Here is a 25,595-nt window from a genome sequence, read left to right as displayed (position 1 = left end):
CGCATAAGCGTTATTTGTTGGCTCAGGAAACTAACTATTTGACGACGACCGGTCTCGCTGTGCCTAGCTGCAGTCCCTGGAGTTCCCCGTGTTTGCTCGTCCCCAAGCCTGACGGAACGTCCCGGTTCTGTACTGATTACCATAAGGTAAATGCCGTAACCAGGCCGGATGCTTTCCCACTTCCGCGTATGGAAGACTGTGTAGATCGGATTGGGTCTGCCAAATATGTGACTAAACTAGATCTATTAAAAGGTTATTGGCAGGTTCCTCTCACTCCTCGTGCATCAGAAATTTCTGCTTTTGTTACCCCCAACATTTTCCTCCAATACACAGTCATGCCCTTCGGGTTACGCAATGCCCCGGCCACTTTTCAGCGGCTCATGCAAAAGGTGCTCGGTGATGTCCCAAATTGTGAGGCATATTTGGACGATGTTGTCATTTATTCCGATTCGTGGGAACATCATATGCAATCCCTAGAACTAGTTTTTGCTCGTTTAAAAGATGCTTCGTTAGTCCTACACTTTGGAACTGTTAGTTACTTGGGAAAGTTAGTGGGTCATGGTGTGGTTAAGCCTCTGGATGCCAAAGTCCAAGCTATCCGGTCATTCCCCGTCCCACAAATGCCACGTGAGTTAAAACGGTTCTTGGGGATGGCCGGATATTATCGATGTTTCTGTCATAATTTCTCTGATGTTGTAATTCCTCTGACCCAGTTGCTTCGAAAGGGCGTACCGTTTGTATGGTCCCCAGCCTGTTAAATTGCCTTTGACTCCGTTAAGATGTTGCTCAGTAGCTCCCCTGTCCTAGTTGCTCCAGATTTCACTCGGCCATTCAAACTGGAGGTGGATGTTAGCGGTTTAGGTGCCAGTGCGGTTCTCCTCCAAGAAGACAATCACGGTTTGGACCATCCTGTGTGTTACTTTTCAAAAAGGTTTGTGAAACACCAGCTAGCATATAGCACAATTGAAAAGGAGGCCCTAGCTCTTCTCTTGGCCTTACAACATTTTGAGGTTTATGTGGGAGATTGTGCTAATCCGGTGGTCGTATACACTAATCATAATCCTTTAGTTTTCCTGTCCCGTATGTGTAACACGAACCAGCGCCTCATGCGTTGGGCACTGATTGTACAAGCTTTCAATTTAGAAATCAGACATAAGATAGGTGCCAGCAATGTAGTAGCCGACGCCCTCTCGAGATCCTAACTACTTTGGTTATTTGACATGGTCTGTTTCTTTTCCTTTGGTTCTCTATGTTTTCTTTTGTTTATTATGTGAGTTTTGATTTGGGGTCTGTGTATGTTAGTGAACCCTGTGGGTTCACTCTTGTGTGGGGGGGTGTTATGTGCCGTAAGTGTTTGGATATGTCTACAGGACACCTCAGTCTTCTGCCCCAAGCTCCACTCGCCAATCGCCGCCTCCCAGTTTCCGGCCATGCCCCTTCCGCCCTCTGACCTCTGACCTGTGTTCCAGATAAAGCCTGCTGGTCACATCTAGCTCGAGCTCTTGCTCAAGCTTTGTCTTTCGCTATCGCTGTGTTGGTTTGCTGTTTCTGATTGACTCCTGTGTATGACTGTTTTGGTTTCCCGGTTTCTGACTTTCTGCTTTGCCCTATTGGTACCTTTGCCTTCGGTTTGTTTGTCTTCTGGTTTGAACTCTTGCTTAGCTCCTGACTACTCTCTTTGCCTCGCCCTTTTGGACACCGTGTTTCGGCCTGTGTGTTTTCTGTACATGTCTGTTAGGTGCGTAAGGAGTGACTGCCTTTTTGTTTTTGAGAACGTGGTGTTTACTGTTGTTTTGGTTAGGGAGTTACACTTAGTCTTTGTCATTTTGTTTCCTCTTGTTTTCATTACCTTTAGAGTTAGCTTAGTTTGGGGACGTGTTCGTTAGCTGTTTTGGTTGTTATTTTGGCGTGGGTCACTCCCGAAGTTTGTTGCACCTTGTGTTTGTAACTGTGTCTGTGAATAAATATAAAAAAATACAAAAAAGATCCCTTTGTTTCCTGTGTCCCCCTTTCCCGTTCCCTGCTTGTCCCATCTTCCCCTCTCCCTCTCCTCTACCTTTCTGGCGATCCCCAACCCTAGACTGGGGATCGTAACAGAGGAAATTGCAAAAACGTTTCCGCCTATATTTTATATTTCGATTTTGATCAACGTTGCGAAAGCTGTAGGACATTGCCAGTACAAACTCTAATCCAAAACACAGGCACATGCACACAAACATCACGTCTGAACCAATTTTACGCGCTGCTTTGCAAATCAAATTATTCAGATGTATTTATAGATCACATTCATTGTTTTCAGCAGGTGTACATAGAAAAAAGTTAACTGTGTGTATCGTGCAAACAAATATCAAAGCTTTCCTTCCGAAACATTAAACTTTTGCTTTTACAAATATGGTATGGGGGGAAGCTAAAGGTGACACGACTAAAAGCAGGAAAGTGACTTAATGCACAACTTTGTAATTTGTACTTTCGTACAATGTGATGCTGACTAGCTGGAAATGATGGTAGCCTACGTGGTCTTAAATGCTACCCGTCCATCTTATGTAATATTAATCTAGTTGCAGGCATTACAACATAATAAATGCATGACAGCCGTTCATAAACAAGACGCGCGATTTCCATAAACACTAAGATAGTTTGTTTCCGCTTTACTTACATTCTGAGTGGAAAACTACGGAGCCCCTAAGGGGACAAAGGAGGAGAAAAAATAATGTCAGAAGGAAAAAAAAAAAGAAGTCATGTTTTGCGTTATAACCCAAAACTTTTGCATTATAACCCAAAACCTTGCGATATAACCCAAAACCTTTGCATTATAACCCAAAACTTTTGCGATATAACCCAAAACCTTTGCGTTATAACCCAAAACTTTTGCATTATAACCCAAAACCTTTGCGATATAACCCAAAACCTTTGCATTATAACCCAAAACCTTGCGATATAACCCAAAACCTTTGCATTATAACCCAAAACTTTTGCGATATAACCCAAAACCTTTGCGTTATAACCCAAAACTTTTGCATTATAACCCAAAACTTTTGCGATATAACCCAAAACCTTTGCGTTATAACCCAAAACTTTTGCGATATAACCTAAAACCTTTGCGTTATAACTTAAAACTTTTGCGACATAAGGCAAAACTGTTGTGACTTTGAACTGTAAATATGAGTAATCAGTCAGTGTAAGGAACATAATTGATAGGAAAACATGGAGCGTTTACTCGAATTTTACTATGATCTTAGTCTACAATATATGGACATTCAGTTTGTTCTCGGATCTAGGCATGATGTTCACATAAATCTGAGGCAGATTAAGAGGATTTTATGTGAGATTTTAGGGGATTATTCCAACGGAAAAACTACTCCGACTTGGGTGATGTAATTAACTTTATTCGCGAGCAGCTTTTGCACTTTGGGCAGCTTCATGATTATCGATGGATGTAGGCTTAAATCAACCTCAACAGATTAGCATTAATTAGCAATGTTACTGAAACGTACTTTACCAAGGCTTGCTTTACAAATTACTAATTATGAATTAAACAATCAAATCTTACCACACTGAACTCAAAAGTTTTTTTTAACCGTTAAATTAGATTAATAAGCGAAGCGGGGATCAACTACATCATGCAAACAGCGGCTTTGGAAGTTGCACTTGAGTACGCTAGTCACCTGATTTTATTGTTGCATTACTACAGAAAAGTTTTGGGTTATAACACAAAGGTTTTGGGTTATAACGCAAAACATGACTTTTTTTTTTTTTTTTTCCTTCTGTCATTTTTTTTCTCTTCCTTTGTCCCCTTAGGGGCTCCGTAGTGAACGGCTCTGGGCGTGGTCGCTCCGGTGACTAGGATTGGGGCGGGGGGGGGAGTTATAAAGAGGACGTCTATTTGGGGGGGGTGGAGAGGGTTTTTTGTAGAGAAACTTTGGGGCGCTGGAGAGCTGTCAGCATGTGGGGAAAGGAACTGTGGTGTGTCCGTCGCCGGTGGTAGACCGGCTGCGGATGAAGCTAGTTAGTTACGGGGGGTAATGTTTTGAGAAGGATAGGAATCGTGGTTTAAAAGGCTGGCAGCAAGGTACAGCGGGTTGAGACGACCCCTGTTGACCAAGGAATCTCAATTTCCCTTCCCTGGAGAATGCGGGGGGCGGGTGTGCTTCTTCCCAGGGGAGTAACCGCTTTTAATAGTGTATTTCTGGAATGAACGAGAGCATGTATGTGTGTATGAATTTTATCCCCGGATTACGGTCGTGAGCAGGAGGGCGGGGTTAGAAGGTGCATCGGGAATGGTTTGTTTGCCGCATGTAAGGGTTTGCACGAGTGTTGTGATTTTAAGCTTGCTGTGCTGTACACTTGGATTCTGAGTGGAGTGGGGGGGAAATTGCGGTTGTACCATTCCTGGTGACATGTGTGTGAGCCCTCGGGAAGGGGTTGTAATCCGGGGAATATTTAATAAAGATCTTCTCATATTCTGGCGTCCTTATTTGGCTGGACCTCCCCAGCATCATTAAATTAAAAAGGTGGTGGCAGCGAACTTTGGCAAGGCGCTCTAGCGAGCCCATTTGTTACAATATGGTGGCTGTTTATCTGCAGTGGTTTTCGGGAAATGTAGTAACAATTACCTTAATATTGCACTTTCAACGTCATAAAATTAAATTAATCATTATGTACTTACTAAGCAATTATTCTCATGGGTTAAATAATAGCAGAAGTGAATAAATACCCCCTTTCACAGTTGTGAAGTAACTTGCAATCGATTGCTATATTACAATATATTTTGATGAGAGATAAAAGAATTCGAAAAAACGATGCTTTTGTCATGTTGTACATTTAGTCTTAATAGCTGATACGGAATTGTATCACATCTGAAAGAATCGTTTAACATAATCTATATAGTAGTTAATTCCATCCATTTTACTGTTCATTTAGATGTTCAGCTCCACCCTAAAATAAAAGCAAAAATAAAGGATATTCAAACATAATAGACTTGGACTTTTTTTCTTCCAAAAATACAAATGTATGTGTTCTTGATATATGACACATTGAAAATGCCTAAACTCCGATTTATACGCTTTTGTTAAAGGCATGGAGTAAGTGAAGAGTATGAAAGGCGGCGCTGCAGATTGAGGAAGTTTATGATGCCCTGGTGTGATAGAGCAGACAATAAAAGGTTGGGTGCTGTACAGTGGCCCGCCCGTGTCGCTGAAAGCAGGGCGCTCCCGCATCTGAAGCCGATAGAGGACATACATACACCTGAACCTTAAAAGTGATCAGGGGACACCTTCACGGCATAATGGGCACGTCTTCCTCCAGTCTCCTGGATGAAAACAGATCCAACTACATCAGAGGTAAATCGGGAAAGTGTGAAATCCCACGTCGTTACATTTGCTGCAAAGTTTTCAGTCTGTAGTCGTATCATCACAAGGAATCGATTTTGCAGTTGATATATTTTTTTACCACTTGGAAACATTAAATCTAAACTTTTATATTTTTATATCGTATGCCATTTTCTACCGCGAACTTCTCATTTGAAACGACAGCGTTTAGTGTAATCTTTATAATAGTAAAGTTGTATTTATTGACCGCATCTGTTCTGGTTATACGTTGCATGCAGTACTGAGTTATATAGTTACCCCAAAGATCAGAACTTTTCTCACTTTTTGAGCCATCAATCTTATATGCCCTTCGAGGCTACGTAGCGTACTTTTCGCAAATCTCTCAGTATGATATGATAGATCGAGTTAATGGGTAGAAGAGTCAAGATTGCTTGACATTATCTGCGAGGTATACAGAGTATATATTCTACACAGGGGATAATTCTTGTGCACTACAACGAGAGACTGATTCTGTTTTGTCACGTCAAAGCAGGAGAGTACAGATGCTGCAGGAAATTAAAGCAGATGTATCGCAATTCTAATGAACTCTCTCGAGTAGTTGATATATTTTATTTATCGAAGGTCATTTGGACATTCTACGATAATCCAAGTATTGCCTATCAGTAAGCTAATTGTAAAAAAAAAAATGCAAAGAATGGTTTGTCTGAGGGCGCGGTCTCAGCAGCAGTTATAGATAACCAAATCCCTACAATGGCATCCCGCGCGTGTTATCGTGAGGTTTGTTTATATTGGATTCTATTAACCAGAAGCACTATTCCTAAACGGAGGATGATACGTGGACCCACATCACCTGATGGTATGCTTAAATAGGAAAGTAACTGAAGTGGTACCAGACTGAAAATATAAAGATAATATTTTTGGTTGATTTAAATAACTTTATTGTATTTTTTTTCAACATTTTTCAGTGATACATTTCATTATTTTTAACCACGTCTTCCAAAAAAGTAAAAAATTTTTAAGCTGTAATTAAACTAACCACAGGACATTTTATTTATGCATTAAGATATGTCTCTTCGAATATTATATATTACTTTCATTGATATAAACTATAGAACGATGTAATACAGATAGACGAGACTCGTGTGGATCCACAGAAGAAATTTCAAGTTAGTCAGTTATATTATTTTGTGGGACATATGAGATATTATTTTAGAAATTGAGTTAAACCAGCGAACCACACTGGCTGGACTGGACATCTGACACTGGCAAAAACGTGGGCCAGAAAAATTTATCATAAGGGACCCCCCCCGACTTTCTAAAATTTATCGTGGGGGACCGTAAAGACCACGGCCGATTTTTTTAACCCCAGTCCAGCCATGGAGGGGATAAAAATTTTTGGGAGAGAAAAAAAATGAAGTGAAAGGAATGAGCCCTGACTACAATCTGTTATTTAAAGTATGAACGTACTTCATACATTACAAGTATGAAAATAGCACATTTGTTGTGGGTAACATATAGCAAAAAATATACACAGATGACTAAATGTATTTTTTTAAAGCAATAATCCCACCCACCTGTCTAAAAATATATTAACATAAACAGCAACATTTTTAACACTGTTAGCCTGTGGTACGTTTGTGGTGTGCTGACTTGATGAAGCTGTGCAAAGCTTTAATTGACTGTCATGGTAAAGGCAATAAGCAGAAATGCATCTCAACTGTAAACCGTAAAAGAGTTTTAGTCGTGACTCATATTCCTGACTGGTGTAAATGTGGATCTGGATATTTCAGCTGGCCGGTGCAAAAGGATCGATGCACATTAGTCAGGCAAAATGCTTTTTTTTTTTACTCCACAACAATAAAGTATAAGTTGATGCTAAAGGTTTACATCAGTCACTGAAGTGGACATAAGGTGTTTTCAAAAGTATGCAGATTCATTCTACAAAAAGATTAGTCAAAATGCTCATAAAGCCATCAGATTGAGATTAAGATCATACATTTGACTGGAAGAAGATTGGAGCTTCAACTATATCTTCTTTGTGCAAACCGTCTTGGTGCCTCCCTTTACAAAGGTGTGAGTTAACCCTAAAGGTCGGATTTCCTGTTACCAGAAACAGGTGGCATGTCACTCTTGCGTCCAGAGGTTGTTCAAAACCCTGCAGTCACAACATCATAGTGAATCAGAACAGTGCTGTTTGCTAACAGCTCCTAGTAGCTATAGTCTTGAATGAGTGGGATGGACTCATTCAATGGGTGAGGTTCCAGATAGATGGAAAACTATTTTGGATGAAGGAACCTAGGCTAAATCTTGACCATAGTGTTCAACTTTTGGGTATTGGTATCGCCCTGAAGCTAATATGAACAGACAAGTTTAACAATGAGATCATGCAGTGTTCCTGTAAAGAGTATGCTCTCCTCTGCAGGACTCTGGGCAAGAACAGTTGTGATCTTAAAGCCTTAAATATATCCCACAGTTACTTTGCTGTCTCAGAGTAGCTATTAATGCATTGTTCATAGGTGTAGCATGGGAAACATTGGCATTCTAGAAATAAATGCCATACATCCCTCTTACAACCCTTTATACAGTACAGGGTCACGAGGCACAAAAAAACTAATTTTGACAAATGTTCAAGTAATGTAACGCTGGACATTCTGTATCGAGGTTGTGAAATTTCCTGCTTTTCATAATCCAACACACCACAAAATTAACTTCCCTATTTTATGGACAGTCACAGTCATCGTCAAACATCCCTTTTATGCGTTCATCATTGGTATAGTTGCCAATCGAGTCGAAACTCATGGGCCAGCAGATCTTAAAGCTCAGGAGGACAGTTTTATCCCACCTTGTCTTTCGGGCATTTTAACTCCTTCTGGTTAGGGCTGTTTCCACCAGTGTCCCAGGATGACAGCACATGTGCTCACTTCCTCTCCCATGCAGCTCTTCCCCCAGGAGGTATGAAACACAAAATCCCGTACCACTACAGTATATGGTAAAAGCTTATTCAATGTAATGGAAGCCAAATTTCTGGCAGGTAATGAGTGGAACTAAAATATCTGGTCTCAGCTAGAATAGCCCGACTGCCCTCTCTGGGGTTGTAAACAGTATGGATGTAACAGATCGCCTCAGTGAGCGGAGATATCCCCCAGATATCACTGAGCAGTGATACCCCCCCCCCACTGATATCCCCCCAGCTGCATAGTGACATTCCAGAGATGTTGCCAAGCGCTCGGTGATACATCTACAAGCTGCTATCTTTCACCGTTTCCATGTTTGGAGTCTACACCAAAGCTATAGTCAGTCACGCCATACACTTCATATTTGTTCTGCTGTTCTTGAATGTTCTGGTGTAGTGGTATAGCAGTGGGCACCGGGGGAGTAGTCGTATTCCTCTTAATGTTAGCTGTGTTATGAGTCACAAGACCGTGTCACAGAGCGTTTCACTGAATGGCAGGGCTGTTTGTCGCAGGGCTTGTTTCTTCCTTTTGTCAGGCGGTGGAGGATTGTAGGTGGCTTTTCTCCATTGACACGCCAGCCACGTCAGAACCCGTGTCAGTGGTGAAGGTAGAGACCAAAGAGTCTTACTGACGCATTACAAAGAACTGGGAACAACTGCTTTGGTATTTTTAATGCGGATTGGTTTCGCAGATGGAGTAGAGGCAGGAAAAGTGCTTTTCCCGCTAGTGGCTCAGTCAAACCAGCAGGCTTATCAGGTTACTTCACTCCTTGACTGTTGTGGCAGTACAGTTGCACCATTGTAAAGACCTTAGAAAACGCTACTAAACAAACAGGAAGCTACAAATGAGGGGCGTGGCCAGCTGGGGCTCATTATTTATTTTTTTTGTTAGCATCTAGCTAACAAATTCCTCACATAGCCCTGTGCCAGTGAGTCAGGTCATGGTAAGTCAGCTTGGGACGCCTGGAAGATATGGCTTCATGACTATGACACCAGCAAAGGTAGACGACCTGCCTTGGCTAAAAACAATACATCAGATGCGCACTTTTTTAACTGATGTTTGTCACTTTGTGTAAAAGGGATTTCTGAGCAAACAGAAGACGAAACTCCAAACCGAGAGGGGGGGGGGGGGGTTGGCATAATCATGTCCATCTGTTTGTTTGCTTTTGAAAAACTCTGATATAACGGTTCATGTTAAAAACACAGACATTTGGGCTTTTATCAATAATGTTTTATAGGCTTGTATTAAATCACCTGTAGGCAGGAGCCTACAAGTGATTGGCCGCGCGCCGGCCATGCACCCCCCCCCCCCCCCACACACACACACACACACACACCCCCACCTCCCACCTCGGCCACAGCCCCATCCACCAAGTGACTTCCGGCCAAACAGGACATGGCAGAGACATGTCGTCCTGCCCCCCCTAACCCGGGTTTTACTGGGGGCTGATTCTCCGCAGCTGTCAGAAGGAAACAATAAACACAGATCCAGTTTGGTCCCTGCTTTTCAGCTGCCTATCCCCAGTTTAGTGTTGGGGAGGAGGCTGGAGTGCAAATCTCCGGGCTGCAGGGGCCATTTTAGGATTTGACCCTTACGGGATGCCCTTCACACGTGGGAGTGGGGGGGGGGGTACCAAATTTTTCCAAAAATACTGATTGCTAAATGCTTTTACAATATTTATTTTTCAGGTGGCTTAAGGTGGCAAACAGCCCAGCCGTGTGTTCTGTACTTATAAACAGAGTGCGGCCTGCTTACCAGGCGTTTGATCTCACATCTGCCTTGTAGCTTTCAGAAAGAGAACAGGAAGTGAGCTCATGTGTTTTTGGGTGAACGTGTTTCATCCTGTGGATCTGTCCGCCGGGGGAGGGGGGGTAATATCCGTGTCAGTGTGGCAGTTGGGCTGCAGGGGCAAGTGACTCCCGGTACCTCTGGGGACCTGACCGAGGGGACGGGGTCCCTCTCATCAGTTTCCTGTTCTAGAGGAAACTGGGTGAGGAAATAGCTGTGATCTTCCCAGCATGGGGATAGAAACCCAGCCCACTGATAAACATCCACTCACTCAGGATGTCCTTGCCACTCTGTGGAGTTCTCCCAGGACTTGGGGGGGGGGGGCACGTTTGGGGGCCTGTTCAGCGTGAAACTACTTGGCAGATTACGCCATGCACTCTGTGGAATGTGCAGTGGCAGGTTGTAACTCTCGACCAGGCATCTGACCTTTCGGAACTGGCCCAAAGCTGTTCCTGAAATACTCCCATCGCATAAACTATGACATTATGTCCTTAGGCTCAGAAGATACTGAATGGAAGAAACACAGCCTTACTAAGGAGATCTGTACAGTAATGCACCAACTAGCTTAATCTACAGTGGCACATCCTGTAATTACCACGGTAATTGTTGTGAGATTGTCTGCAGTTATAGCAATATTAACTTACAGTTCTGGAAGCTCTTTGAAAATTTCCTTTTTTCATGTCCACACCTAGTGTGTTTGAAACAAAGAGAGGACGCGTGTGTATAGAAAGATGCCGCATGCGTCCGCTGCCGGTGCGGTGTTGTGGTCCAGGTTTCGAAACAGGCCTGAGGTGCAAGATGCTTCCTATCAACGGCATTTCCGCCGTCATTCGATGCGAGTGACGCAGTGGGTTAACGGCAATGCCACTGTGGTCTGGACGACTGCAGCTCCATGCAAACATTGCTCCTACGATTAGCCTCCCCTTGTCCGATAAAACATTCCAGAATGTGAGCATGGTGCAGGAATTACACCCTAACTTGCTGAAACAGCATCGGATGTGCGACTTGCATTGGACAAATAAACAGTCATATTTGCTGGCGCGTGCGTCCACTGACATCTCTGCACACCAGAGGAAGTCAATCTCAACCACACATCCCCACATGCCATTCTGTACCTTTCAAGTGTTTTATCAGACTCTACTCAGGTACCATTCTTACTGGGTTCCCTGCCAATTGCCACAAAAAAATGTACTCGTCCAATCCTGCCCTCATTCCTTATAACATATGACTAAAGCATTTGTCACACGTCAGACTGCTGTAGACAATGTTGTATTAAAATGAAGTCATTTTACATTTCATAGCCAGGATGTGGGATTTTTTTCATACGTCTTGTTCCCACCGTCCATTCAGACCACAGATGCAAACGCTTGCAATTGTGTGACAAATGATGATGGCTTCCCTCAGAAAGCAGTCATGTGAGCTGGGATGGGAATCAGTTAATTAAATCTGCATGGATTTTCATCTGCGGGGGGGGGGGGGTGTGCGGCTCGGTGGGTTACGCCTTTGTACCTGCGATCGTAAGGTTGCCAGTTAGGCCTTTGTACCTGCGATCGTAAGGTTGCAAGTTAGGCCTTTGTACCTGCGATCGTAAGGTTGCCAGTTAGGCCTTTGTACCTGCGATCGTAAGGTTGCAAGTTAGGCCTTTGTATCTGCGATCGTGAGGTTGCCAGTTAGGCCTTTGTACCTGCGATCGTAAGGCTGCCAGTTAGGCCTTTGTACCTGCGATCGTAAGGTTGCCAGTTAGGCCTTTGTACCTGCGATCGTAAGGTTGCCAGTTAGGCCTTTGTACCTGCGATCGTAAGGTTGCCAGTTAGGCCTTTGTACCTGCGATCGTAAGGTTGCAAGTTAGGCCTTTGTACCTGCGATCGTAAGGTTGCCAGTTAGGCCTTTGTACCTGCGATCGTAAGGTTGCAAGTTAGGCCTTTGTATCTGCGATCGTGAGGTTGCCAGTTAGGCCTTTGTACCTGCGATCGTAAGGCTGCCAGTTAGGCCTTTGTACCTGCGATCGTAAGGTTGCCAGTTAGGCCTTTGTACCTGCGATCGTAAGGTTGCCAGTTAGGCCTTTGTACCTGCGATCGTAAGGTTGCCAGTTAGGCCTTTGTACCTGCGATCGTAAGGTTGCAAGTTAGGCCTTTGTACCTGCGATCGTAAGGTTGCCAGTTAGGCCTTTGTACCTGCGATCGTAAGGCTGCCAGTTAGGCCTTTGTACCTGCGATCGTAAGGTTAGAACATAAGAACATAAGAACTATACAAACGAGAGGAGGCCATTCGGCCCATCGAGCTCGCTTGGGGAGAACTTAACTAATAGCTCAGAGTTGTTAAAATCTTATCTAGCTCTGATTTAAAGGAACCCAAGGATTCAGCTTGCACTACGTTATCAGGAAGACTATTCCATACTCTGACTACACGCTGTGTAAAGAAGTGCTTCCTTAAATCCAGTTTGAAATGTTCTCCCGCTAATTTCCACCTATGGCCACGAGTTCTTGTATTTGAACTAATGCTGAAGTAACTATTCGGTTGAACAGCATCCAAACCTGTTAGAATCTTATAGACCTGGATCATGTCCCCCCTCAGTCTCCTTTGCTTGAGGCTGAACAGATTTAGCTCAAATAACCTTTCCTCGTATGACATTCCTCTAAGACCAGGAATCATTCTTGTGGCCCTACGCTGCACCTTTTCTAAGGCCGCTATGTCCTTTTTAAGATATGGTGACCAAACCTGTACACAATATTCTAGGTGAGGTCTCACCAAGGAATTGTATAATCTTAGCATTACCTCCCTTGACTTAAACTCCACACACCTGGAGATGTACCCCAACATCCTATTGGCCTTTTTTATTGCTTCCCCACACTGGCGAGAATGAGACATGGAAGCATCAACATACACACCAAGGTCTTTCTCATAATCAGCTACCTTTATTTCAGTAGGTCCCATAAAATACCTGTACTTTATATTTCTGCTCCCTACATGGAGTACCTTACATTTGTCTATGTTAAATTTCATCTGCCAGGTGTCAGCCCAGTCACTAATTAAATTAAGATCCCGCTGTAGCTGCTGAGCCGCTAGTTCAGTATCTGCTACACCACCCACCTTGGTGTCATCTGCAAATTTCACCAGTTTACTGTATATATTGGTGTCTATATCATTTATGTAAATTAGGAACAAAAGTGGTCCTAAAATTGAACCCTGCGGTACCCCACTATGAACGCAGGCCCACTGTGACATCGAGCCTCTTATAACTACTCGCTGCTTCCTATCCGTTAACCAGTTATCAATCCAAGTCGCTACAGTTCCTAAAATACCTGTCGCTTTGAGTTTAAGTGAGAGCCTCTTGTGGGGAACAACATCAAAAGCCTTTTGGAAATCTAAATAGATGACATCATAGGCCTTCTTATCATCAACTTCCTGAGTAGCTTCCTCAAAAAACTCCAACAGATTTGTTAAACAGGATCTACCTCTCCTAAATCCATGCTGGCTATCCCTCAAAATGTTATTTGAGTCCAGGTAATCTACCATTTTCTCTTTGATTATAGCCTCCATAACTTTACCAGTTATACAAGTTAGACTGATTGGCCTATAGTTTGACAAATTACTTCTATCCCCTTTTTTGAAAATGGGCGTTATGTTGGCATGCTTCCAATCAGAAGGTACCACACCTTCAGATAAGGATTTTTGAAACAGTAATGTTAAGGGTCGGCAAATAATATCCCTCATCTCTTTTAACACTATAGGTAAGATGCCATCAGGGCCCTGTGATTTATTTATTTTGAGCTTAGCTAGGCTTTGCAAAACATCAGCTTCAGTTATATATATATTAGTTATAGACGATGTTGAATTAGTAATAAGAACTGGTAAGTTACTAGTGTCCTCGACAGTGAATACCCGTGCAAAACTATCATTGAACTCATTTACTATGTCAATGTCGTTTTCAATTATAAGACCCTTACTATCCTGCAGATTAGTAATTTCAGCTTTTAGAGCTCTTTTAGAGTTAAAATACTGGAAGAAACTTTTAACGTCATCCTTAGCCTCCAATGCGATCTTCCTTTCGACATTCCTTTTAGCTCGTCTAATGTCATTTTTTAATTCAGCCTGTAGATTTAGATACTCTTGCTTTATTATGTCATCATCAGTTATTTTCCATCTCTGGAACAAAGCCCTTTTCCTCCTTACTTTATACTTTATGTCCCTATTAAACCACCTAGGTTGCAATTTCCTAGATTTATTCTTGCTAGAAACAGGTATGAAGTCCTCTTGTACTTGCAATAATGTGCTTTTAAAAAATTCCCATGCCTCTTCAACAGTTTTGTTATTTAACTCCATCCAGTTCACGGTTTCTAGTTTTAATCTCATACAATTGAAGTTAGCCTTCCTAACATTATATATTTTTGATTTGGACTTTGCTCTTCGGGCACTAAACTTAACCTCAAATTTAACCATGTTATGATCGCTACTGTCAAGTGGTTCTAAAACATCTAATTTACCAATCCTGTCCTGGTTATTAGACAAAACAAGATCAAGAATGGCATCTCCCCTGGTAGGGGTGTTAACAAACTGAGTAAAAAAACAATCCTGTACTAATTCCACCATCTCAAGTTCATTTTCAGAAGAGCCAGCAACAATGTCCCACTGTATCCCCGGTAGATTAAAATCACCCATAACTACCACATCATTTTTATTGCTCATAATCCTAATATCACTGTATAACAATCTGCTTTCCTCAGCAGCTACATTGGGTGCTCTGTAACAAACACCGACAATTAGGCTATTTGAGTTTGTAGCATCTAATTTTACCCATATAGCTTCCGTACTTTTACTTATATCAGTAAGCTCCCTTGCCTGCAAGATTTCCTTTACATATACTGCAACACCACCTCCCTTCTTACCTATACGGTCTTTACGGAACAATGTGTAACCATCCATATTATATTCTTGTCCATCCTTATCACTCAACCACGTTTCAGTTATTGCTATAATATCATAAGAGTCCAAGTAGATAAGAGCCTCTAAATCATGAATTTTATTCCTAATACTCCTGGCGTTTAAATACAGACAACAAAGGGTAGGCTTATTACAGTGCCTACTTATAATATGATTTTTTTGGGCTTTCCGTTTCCCCCCAGTTACATACTTAACTAACCTCCCTGCCCCCCCAGTCCCTAGTTTAAACATTCCTCAACTACTCTACAAATACGCCTTCCCAGTACACTGGTTCCCCTCCGGTTCAGATGCAACCCATCCGGCTTGAACAGGTCCCACCTGTTCCAGAAGGTCCTCCAGTGCCCCATAAACCTAAACCCCTCTTTCCTACACCATCCTTTTAGCCACGCATTTAATCTCCTTATCTCAGCTAACTTAGCCTCACTTGCGCGTGGCACGGGGAGTATTTCGGAAAATACCACCATGGACGTTCTGCTTCTAAGCTTATTGGCGACTTCTATAAATTTATCCTGCAGAACAGCCCTTCTACCAGGTTGCCAGTTAGGCCTTTGTACCTGCGATCGTAAGGTTGCCAGTTAGGCCTTTGTACCTGCGATCGTAAGGCTGCCAGTTCGAGTCCCGGCCTCAGTAAAGTAGATATGACTAATCCCCTTGAATAAGTCCCTTAACCCCTTTGCCTGAAAGACGAATAAATGGCAGAACCGTGAGTTTAACTCTCACCTGTATGTATGTGTGTTTCTGTCTCAAAGGAGAGCGTGATGGGATATGTAAGAAAAAACATTCCAATGTAATTGTGCAAATGGCAAATAAAGTATCAATTCAACAGAATCCCGCTGTTTTTGAAGGGAGGTGATATCCTGTCTCTTGTAAGTTTTCACAGCTGCAGTACAGTCTCATCGTGTCGAAACTCTTATGCTGCTCACTGACTCAGCATATTGTTTCTTAACGTTGAAGCTTGAGGGAAAAATCTACCCCCCCCCCCCACTCCCACCCCCCGTGAAAGAAAACTGGACGCAAGGTTTCTGAGAAGGCCCACAAGTCTGAGCAGGACATGAGCCAGTCGTCCTGTTTGGCTCATGGGGGCTGGACCGAGTAACTCGTTTCCCAGAGACCCCAGATGATCCAGGACGCCAGAGTCCAGAAGCTGATAAACTCAGAACTGTTCGATTTGCTGTCCCATGCCAGTGTGATGCAGACAGCTGCAGGAACTTTCTCACAAAGTCACCACTAAACGCTTTTCAATTCTGTGTGCCATCAGGGGATAGTCAGATTGTGAAACGTGAAAAGCAGCTGTGAACAGATGACGAGATTACTAACCATATGCAGTTCTGGTATACCAAGTAACTCACGCCATGTCACCATGGTGACATACACAGAGTTCTGGTAAACCAGAACTATAATCTTCACGGTAAAAGCTGCGCTGCTTCCTTCATGAATGTGATTCTTGTCCCTTGAATGCATTTGTATGCCAGAAATGTGCAATAATTTCCACAGACCGTATTCCAAGATGAGAAAGAGTGAACGGGGGAAAAAATGAAAATTTTTCACCAGCTCCAAGTAAAGAACTACTAACACAGCGCAGAATGTGGAAGGAAAAACTGAATAGTGACAGAATCATAGATGCTCTGTTTGTTATTTGGGAAATTAAATGCTGCTGTCTGTCCTGCACCTAGGTGTCTGTTTTCATTTTGGCCTTTTCATGCATTTGAGTAATTCATTCCACCCATAAATTCTAGCTAAATTAGACTCTTTGTAGTATTTTCCTGGATTTTAAATTATACAGTACATTAGTATTGGAATTATATTGTCTTGGGTGGATAAAATTATTTTCTGTTATATGGTGGTTTTAAGTAGAACCTAATGGTAAAAAAGGATATTTGGTAGTTATTCTGAAAGTTATGCATATTATTCATGATTATACATTATGACTTAACTTGATATTTAGAAATAGATTCATGGGGAACAGCTCATTTAAATATATCAGATCATGCGGTTGCTGGGGACATTTATGTGATGATTTTATCCAAAGCAACTTATAGTGGAGGAAAATGTGACTCCCTGGAATTCAAACCCATAACCTTTGTGTGGTGAGCATACTGCTCTACTTATGGTATTATAGGGTTTTACAGATATCTGACACTTATGAAATTGGCTGACCCCCTAAAGCAACGTCCCTTCGTGTTTCAGGCCAGACAGAGGCCAAGCTGAAGAACTTCAGCCCTCACTACAGGCGTCAGTACCTGGTGACCTTCTTCTCCCAGGTGCAGGATGAGGTGGAGCAGCACAAGACGGGCCAGCCGCAGCTCCTGAAGCAGCGGGTAAGGCGAGGCTGACATGAGTCTTTGAGGCGAACAGAGGGCGGGGTTACCTGCTTGGTGCCAGCCAATGGGAACCAGTAAAATTGAGTGGGCGGGTTATAAAGGCAGTGAGTGGCTGCTCACAATGATGGCGTGAAGCTGCATGGGTGAATCTTAATATGCGTACTCGACTGAACTTGTGTTCTCATGTACCCGTTTAACGTCATCTTCCATTGTCGAAGAGCAGTTCCAATACTCAAGAACGGAAGTACAGAGGATAGTAAAAATCCCTGAATGTCATTCTTGCACCGGCCCAGATATCAAGGATGCATCCTCGCCAAACAAGACCAATCCCATAATTCATTGTGCCCCAAATTCATGCTTAGAAGGGAAGTTAGCAAGACCAATCTTCCCAAGACCAGAAGTACGATCTTTGCATTCTTGGTATTGAGAAACACCCCATGTCTCCCTTTGCTACGTTTTTCCATATCCTTAAATATATACGGATGTATATCTATACCTCTTTTTCTCCCTTTTTCCTACCATCCCCAATCACCCCCCTCCCCCCAGCTCATGCTACCAGGTTGTTTCCGGGCTAAAGGAAATCAATTCATCTTGTAAAATATGTATCCTTTCAGTTGAAGTGGCTAGGATTGGCAGCTCTGTGATCGATTAACCCTGTCTGCTGTTAACAGGAAGCCCCAAAGGAATCTGAGGTCATCTATAAGGAGACCGTGCTGCACTTTGATGACACCAGGAAGTGGAAGGAGAGGCTTGTGGTGGTGCGAGCCGACTACAGCCTCGAGTGCCACGACAGTAATGAGGTTGTACATATTTGCCACTGGAGTAGCTCAGTGCGTATGAATGATCTTTCGAACGGCCAAGGGCAAACACTTAAAAGGGGCTCGGCAATCTCTGCTGTGTTGTGGTTCTTTTTACCAGACCTTCACAAAAGGTGCTCCCCCGCGATACAAACTCCAGCCAACAGGAGGCACTGTTCTGACATCGGAAGAGAAATATATGGCCGTGGTGGACAAGGCCTTCCCTGACCCCAACAGTGAGTGTCCCTTCTGGTAGCAGTAGTATGAATAAGTCAATGTTCTAATGCTAATAAAAGCATCAACAGAGGAGCAGAGATGACATCCAGCTGCCTGTATGGTTTTTACTATCTTCTGGAAAGTATGGCTAGACTTTCTTCTTGTCACCATCCATCATCCAGAGTAAATTTTTTTAACTTTCAAGGACTTCCTCATCGCTCGTCGCTTCTTGTTCCACTTCCTCCTCGGCTGCAGGCACCAAGGAGGAACCAGCTGCTCCCCTGGTGGCTGTGCCCGGCCCGTTCCCCGTCTACCTGCAGCTGCCTTACTGCAAACACGCCTATTTCTGCTTCGACCAGGAGGACCGCCGGGCGCCCTTTGTGTCCGTGCTCAACGACTGCATCCGACACCAGAACCACGGTACCACCTATAAGTATTCTGTATCGGCGCAGTTCCAGCGGCGGGTGCTCGAATTGCAGTGCTGTGTTCTAAGCAGGCTACGGGCTTCTCATTAGTGGGTTTCCTACAGCGGTTAGAGCGTGCTAATAATACTTATCTTTGTCACGGCTGCTTCCTGCACACTGGAGGCCCTCCTCTTACCAGTCGGCTGGCGGTTAGCACAGGCCTGCGAGGAGGTGGCCTATTTTTCACACTGACGGCACACTGAAGAACCACCGTGTGTCCATGAAGCTGAGAGAAATTTAGATAAAATACCAGATCGATTTCAGTGCAGCTTCTCATTAAAATACCCTGATAGAGCAGGGGTGGGCAATCTTATCCAGAAAGGGCCAGTGTGTGTGCTGGTTTTCGCTGCAACTCCCAAATTTGATTACTAATTAGAGGACTGATTGGCTGAAGAGTTCTCACACGGGGGTTTGAACAGCTGACCTTAAGGTTATCTCAAAAACCTGCATATACACCGGCCCTTTGCGGGTAAGTTTGCCCACTCCTGTGACTGAGTAACCCGTTCTTCAAATTTAATTCTTCCTTTCATTGCGCTTTTGTTGTGACTACAGTTCCATAAAAGGGCGCAAGTGAAATATCGTTCCTCACTATGCAAATGATTACATTTCTATAGATTAACACTGACGTAAGTGTGAATGATGTAAATGATGGCTCTTATGTGTCATGAGGGACCCTCCTATCCTCGTCCCTTTCCCAGACTTCCTGAAGAAGACAACGTGTGAAGTCCAGGCCTTTGTGAAAGCAGTCCAACTGCACAGACAGGAGAAGGGTCACTATGAATCATGGAATATGCTGATTGGCAGCGATGTGCAGGTGGGTTCCTACTCTGTGGCAGGTGTTAGTTTCATTTTCGCAAAAAAATGCAGCCACTGTGAAGTCTGAAACCAACGCTATTTGTTGATGCTGGAGTGCAAGGGCTGGCGTTGCCTCCGTGTTTCGCCCTGGGACTCACAAGATGACCTTCTGTGCGAATAACTGACTCACCTATGAAGAGCTGGTCTGCTCATTGTGGAATCAATCTGACCTGGTACACCGTGAAACCACTGAGAACAGTGTGGGACTTTAGTGTGGGTCAAGGCAGGTTTGTTTTTGAGCAAGTGCTGTTTGCAGGAAGCGTAGCCATTGCTCAGGAAACACCTACGCTCTCGCTGGGCTATTGTTGAAGAAACCCACCCCCCACATTCCTACACGGTTTGAGATCCGGAATGTATGAAAGAACAGAACCAGGCCAGGGCGTATGGTAGGGTTACCAAGGAGCGCACCGGGGTGTGTTAGAGCCACACGGTCAGAGCATGAGTGGCTGCTTCAGCTGACCCGCCGCTTGTGTGCCCCTCCACTCTTCCTGGCACGGCTCTCGACTTCGTGTGCTCTAAAGGTGCTGGCCAACCTGGTGATGGAGGAGCTGGTGCCCGCGCTGCAGAGTGAGATAGTGCCTCGGCTGAAGGGAAAGAAGATGGAGAGGAAGAGAGTGTGGTTTGCGGTGGGTGTGAGTCGTCCAATACAGCAACCGCTGCTGCACAACTTAGCAACACTGTCACGCATTGCCTTAGCGTTGGTACTCCATCGCATCTGTGTGCAAAGAAGGAGCACTTGCTGTAGCCATGGTAACTTGAACACAAATCGTGACTAAAATCTAGGCTTTACTTTGCGTCATGTTTCCTCCTTTCACCCTCAAATGTCCTTATTGGGGTTGGGTTTGGACCGGTTGACGCTCTAGATTAGGTTAGCACTAAAGAATGTCATGGTGGGTGATCTTCCACCTAAACAATTTGGTTCCTCTGACGGTTCTCCCTCAGACAGTGGAAGCGGCCTACCTTCTGGTCCAGGAGCAGCTGTCAGAGGGTCTGGCCTCCCTGAAGGAGGAGTGCTCCTCTGATGCCAAAAAACAGGAGGCCCAAATTCGTGAGAATATGGACCAGATTGTCAACTCCAAAAACTTCCTGGCTGGCAAGCTGGAAGGTAAAAGAGGTTGGAGGGTCAACCAGGGTTTGTAGATGTCTTTTAGTATGCTAGCTGTAAAGATATTGAGAGCTAGCAGCTCTGAGGTGTCCACTTGCCGACTAGCAGTACCGACGATTTGAGAATGAGAACGTTCATGCACCTACCTCACCTATCTCACACCACCTCTTATGCTTGACGCTCGGTTTCACATTCAAGCGCTTGGCCAAAGCCATCTTGTCTTCCTACCCTCCTGCAGCCACGGTGTCGGAAGCGGTGCGGAAGTTCAGCGCCGAGAGCGTGCAGCCGTACCTAGCATCCATCCTGGAGGAGCTGATGGGTCCTATCAGCCTTGGCTTTCAGGAGGCACGTCTGCAGTGTGAGAGGGCAATGGACCAGCTCTGCCAGGAAGTTCAGGAGAAGGGGGCTCCTGCAGACCTAAAAGCGGTGGGGGGCCAAACTCCGAAACACAACTATTTTTACAACTGTGTCCCTGTGCCACAAGACCTAGGCAAACCATTATCATTCATTAAAGTATTTCCCCTTCTTGAGTTTCCCCCTCAGGCCCTGGATAAACTGGGGAGGGAAGGACTGCAGGACTGTCACCAGCACTTGGATGTCCTCACAGTGCAACTCCAGGAACTCCGTAACCGCTTTAAGTTCTCCAATGTCACACGCCTGGTGCACTGTGCCCTGATTGACATACAACAGGTGACCACTAGGTGTCATTCATGTGCAGCATAAGTCAGCCTCTGGGTTCTGCCAGTATTAGTAATACAATTAGATTTAGTGTTCAGCTAAACCAAACATATTATGACTGAACATTTCCCACAAAGAGCTTTCTATTAATGACATGTTTTCTTCTGCTCTGCTGGCCGTAGCTGATGGAAAATGCAGCGTACACCTTCGAGATCCTGCTGAGAGCTGCTCTTAAGGGCAACCCGGCCAATCCTGCCTTGGATATAGAGAAAGTCAAACACAGGGTTCTGAAGGTAGGCAGGCTCAGTCAATGCCAGATCCAAAGCTACATGGAGCACATTACATTAATTCGCTGACATAACCAGATCATACAGACAGCCTGGATTAGGTCGATTTATGCTCTGTCCTTCCATCCAAAAGATGCTAAGCTATATTACCAGCTTCAAAGGCTTCAAGAGTAAAACTAATAGGAAACAGGAAATTAAATAGCATTTCTTATCAATCAGCAATACGACTATGACAGTAGTACAGTGAGGAAGAGGATCTTCCAGGAGGCCCTGGTGGACGTCACCCTGCCTGCCATCCAGAGGAATTTGGCCCCTACTTACAAACTGGTCAGTCCCTTTGGCCGGCATCCACCCCCCAGCCAAAACATCAATTGAACTACTTTTCTGATTCCTGCCAACCGACCCCATCACAACGTTACAGCAATGTGACACTAACAAAGTCAGTTTTTGGCATCATGAACCTATTGACCATCCTCTTTGTCTCCATAGGAGCTGCAAAAGTTTGATCAGTACATCTTTGCCGACTGTACAAATTTCATACAAGTGGAAAATGTCTATGAGGACATTCTCCTGCAAATTCTTGAGGGTGAAATAAGCAAAGGTATGTGTGTCTGGGTTTCCTGTTTGAGTATCGGAGCTGAATGAAGATGTGTGTGTAATGAACAGAGGAACAGAGAAAAGGAGGAGTGTAGGATACGTACTGAAGCTGAGATACTGTATCGGAGCTGAATGGAGATGTGTGTGTAATGAACAGAGGAACAGAGAAAAGGAGGAGTGTAGGATACGTACTGAAGCTGAGATACTGTATCGGAGCTGAATGGAGATGTGTGTGTAATGAACAGAGGAACAGAGAAAAGGAGGAGTGTAGGATACGTACTGAAGCTGAGATACTGTATCGGAGCTGAATGGAGATGTGTGTGTAATGAACAGAGGAACAGAGAAAAGGAGGAGTGTAGGATACGTACTGAAGCTGAGATACTGTATCGGAGCTGAATGGAGATGTGTGTGTAATGAACAGAGGAACAGAGAAAAGGAGGAGTGTAGGATACGTACTGAAGCTGAGATACTGTATCGGAGCTGAATGGAGATGTGTGTGTAATGAACAGAGGAACAGAGAAAAGGAGGAGTGTAGGATACGTACTGAAGCTGAGATACTGTATCGGAGCTGAATGGAGATGTGTGTGTAATGAACAGAGGAACAGAGAAAAGGAGGAGTGTAGGATACGTACTGAAGCTGAGATACTGTATCGGAGCTGAATGGAGATGTGTGTGTAATGAACAGAGGAACAGAGAAAAGGAGGAGTGTAGGATACGTACTGAAGCTGAGATACTGTATCGGAGCTGAATGGAGATGTGTGTGTAATGAACAGAGGAACAGAGAAAAGGAGGAGTGTAGGATACGTACTGAAGCTGAGATACTGTATCGGAGCTGAATGGAGATGTGTGTGTAATGAACAGAGGAATAGAGAAAAGGAGGAGTGTAGGATACATACTGAAGCTGAGATGGGCTGAGCTGCTTGTGAAAAGCTGACCTACTTGCAATATTTCTTTATAGCACCTGTCAAGAGAATTATAAACTTTATAAAGCATAAAAAGTGATTATATGTACACTGGCTGTGGATTTTACAGGGTTTACCTGAGTTTTGCTCTACAGAAAATTGAATAGCACGTTACAGTCACCCTGACCTGTTCCTCTTTTTTTGACTGTTCATAGTGGTGAAGGAGGCAGCTAAAATGAAGAAGCACAACCTGTTTGTGGACAGCACTGACCACCCCTTCGTCAGTCAGGGTAGCCTGAGTGACAGTCGCACTCCTCCCACGTCGTCCCCCGCCAGTCCAGCTAAAACAGCCACCTCACAAAGACCCACATCGCCGCTCCTGGGAAACGGGGGGCCTGTGAGCCAACAGCAGGGGGTTACGCCAATCTCAGCCAAAGAGGCCGAGGCAGAGACTCCAGGCCCCGCCCTGGATGCTGAAGGCCCCGCCCCCAGCTCTGAGGTCACTGCCCAAGCAGAACATGTGGTGGAACACATTGCAGCACTCAGCCTAAACTGTGCTGGAACTGGTACAGATGGGATGGTAGAGGACAGGCTGATGGCTACAGCCCAGCAGCAGGTGACAGACAGAGCGGTCTACCTTAGGTGTCCAACAGAGATTAAGGAAAGCAGCATCGTATGCATGGATGGATCTGTAGGAGCAGAAGATGGTACCGTCATGGCTGACCCTGTCAAGGTTAAAGACAGTGGCTCAGTTCCCCTTAGTGCGACAAACAGTGGTTCAGGAGTCAACGATTCCCTGCCTGGAAAAGACAGCACTGTATTCGAGTCTGAACTGGAAATAAGAGAAAGTACTGAGGAATCCTCTCCAGAGGTAAAAGACAGTGATAAAACACCCCAAGAAGGGCTGGAAGACAATGCTGGAGTTCATCCTAAACCCTCTCTGGAGAGTGGTACAATCCATCATGTACCCTGTGTGGAGGAGGAGAGTGGTACAGTCCATCATGTACCCTGTGTGGAGGAGGAGAGTGGTACAGTCCATCATGTACCCTGTGTGGAGGACGAGAGTGGTACAGTACATCATGTACCCTGTGTGGAGGAGGAGAGTGGTACAGTCCATCATGCACCCTGTGTGGAGGAGGAGAGTGGTACAGTCCATCATGCAGAGAAAGAGAGTGAGGTGGTCCCAGCCTCCACAGAGTGTGTGACAGATCTTTTTACCACTCCGGCTGTGGAATCAAATTCAGAAGTCAGCGGTGATGCCAGCAAAGAGGTCACAGGTCACCTGGCTTCTTGCATCATGAACACTGGAGATTCTGGAGGAACAGCTCTGGTTTCCCAAGATGCCGACACTGCCGGGAGCAACGGCGTGTCAGGCACGACTGACCAAGGATTGCAGGCAGGAACGCCAGCCGTCGCATCCCATTCAGAAGTGGAGCCAGCAGGGGGCGCCCATGATCCATCCAAGGCAAACGTTTCTACCGACGACAGCTCTGATCCTGTCGAGGAGGAGCTGCCCCTGGACAGCATCAAAGATATCAGAGATTTGGTGGTGGAGATAATCGAGGTGGAAGAGTTAGTGCAGAGAAACCCAGACAATGACCAGGTGTAGGCTAAGCCCACCCACTCAAAACACATATCACCACCACATGGAAAATAATTAAGCAACAAAGACTGGGGAATTCTACAAGGGTTTGACAAGCCCATCTCAAATAATGGGCCCAAGTACATCTAACCTATTGTAAACACACACACTTACCATTAATGTAGTCCAAGTAATTCAGACATACATGCTTGTTTTTAACTGGCTTAATCTAATTAACTAGTCACTACATGAGTACTGCCATGCAAAAGCAGAATTAACATTTACTAAACCTTGTGGACGTTGCTTTCTGTCAAGTTTCTGTATAATTGTGACATTTTTTTTGATATACCCCCACCCACTTCCCCCCCACCCTTCACAAAAACGCTCCATTGCTTAGCATGTATTTCATAGCTTTTATGACCCACTGAGATGCCTACCATACCCCCCCCCCCCCCACCCCAAACTGTTAGATGGAAACTGTAAAGCCAGATTTCTCAGCAGGAAGACAAACATTTAGACAGCTCCCGTTTCGGCATATGGTGACATCCACCACAACACTATAGTGAGACTCGTCAGATTAACAGTCACCTTGTGAATAACCTATTCAGAGAGACTGGTTCTGAAGAAATTTAGCTCACCTATTTTGGAACACAGAAATTCACAGTATTTTTTTTTTTACTTTGGAAAAGAATTGTAGTAATAGAAAAATTAGACTTTTAAAAAAATATGTTGAGGATACTTTGCAGAAAACTGGAGTCAGTAAATACTCTTTTAAACAAAC

At 44.4% G+C, this 25,595-nt stretch overlaps 1 protein-coding gene across 1 annotated transcript; it reads left to right on the top strand.

The window, feature by feature from the left end:
* The first annotated feature begins 5,132 nt into the window (after positions 1-5,132).
* On the top strand, positions 5,133-25,594 carry LOC111841012 (protein Niban 1-like). The gene is made up of 14 exons (XM_072704500.1): positions 5,133-5,339; positions 17,198-17,328; positions 18,003-18,131; positions 18,250-18,364; positions 18,600-18,764; positions 19,507-19,622; positions 20,185-20,289; positions 20,606-20,768; positions 21,007-21,194; positions 21,312-21,458; positions 21,629-21,739; positions 21,953-22,060; positions 22,223-22,334; positions 23,448-25,594. Exons 1-14 carry the CDS (start codon positions 5,285-5,287, stop codon positions 24,839-24,841), a joined length of 3,039 nt encoding a protein of 1,012 aa, XP_072560601.1. The 5' UTR covers positions 5,133-5,284; the 3' UTR covers positions 24,842-25,594.
* The last annotated feature ends 1 nt before the right edge of the window (position 25,595 follows it).

Source organism: Paramormyrops kingsleyae, chromosome 21 (assembly GCF_048594095.1).
Source record: "Paramormyrops kingsleyae isolate MSU_618 chromosome 21, PKINGS_0.4, whole genome shotgun sequence".
Taxonomy (NCBI): Eukaryota; Metazoa; Chordata; class Actinopteri; order Osteoglossiformes; family Mormyridae; genus Paramormyrops; species Paramormyrops kingsleyae.
This window is presented reverse-complemented; position numbering and strand designations above follow the sequence as displayed.

Bases quoted from the DNA above. Each gene is read 5' to 3' on its own strand.
- LOC111841012 (XM_072704500.1), top strand. From the start codon at position 5,285: ATGGGCACGTCTTCCTCCAGTCTCCTGGATGAAAACAGATCCAACTAC. The intron at 18,765-19,506 runs GTACCACCTATA...TCCCTTTCCCAG, and splicing joins CATCCGACACCAGAACCACG to ACTTCCTGAAGAAGACAACG. The intron at 20,290-20,605 runs GTGGGTGTGAGT...GTTCTCCCTCAG, and splicing joins GGAAGAGAGTGTGGTTTGCG to ACAGTGGAAGCGGCCTACCT.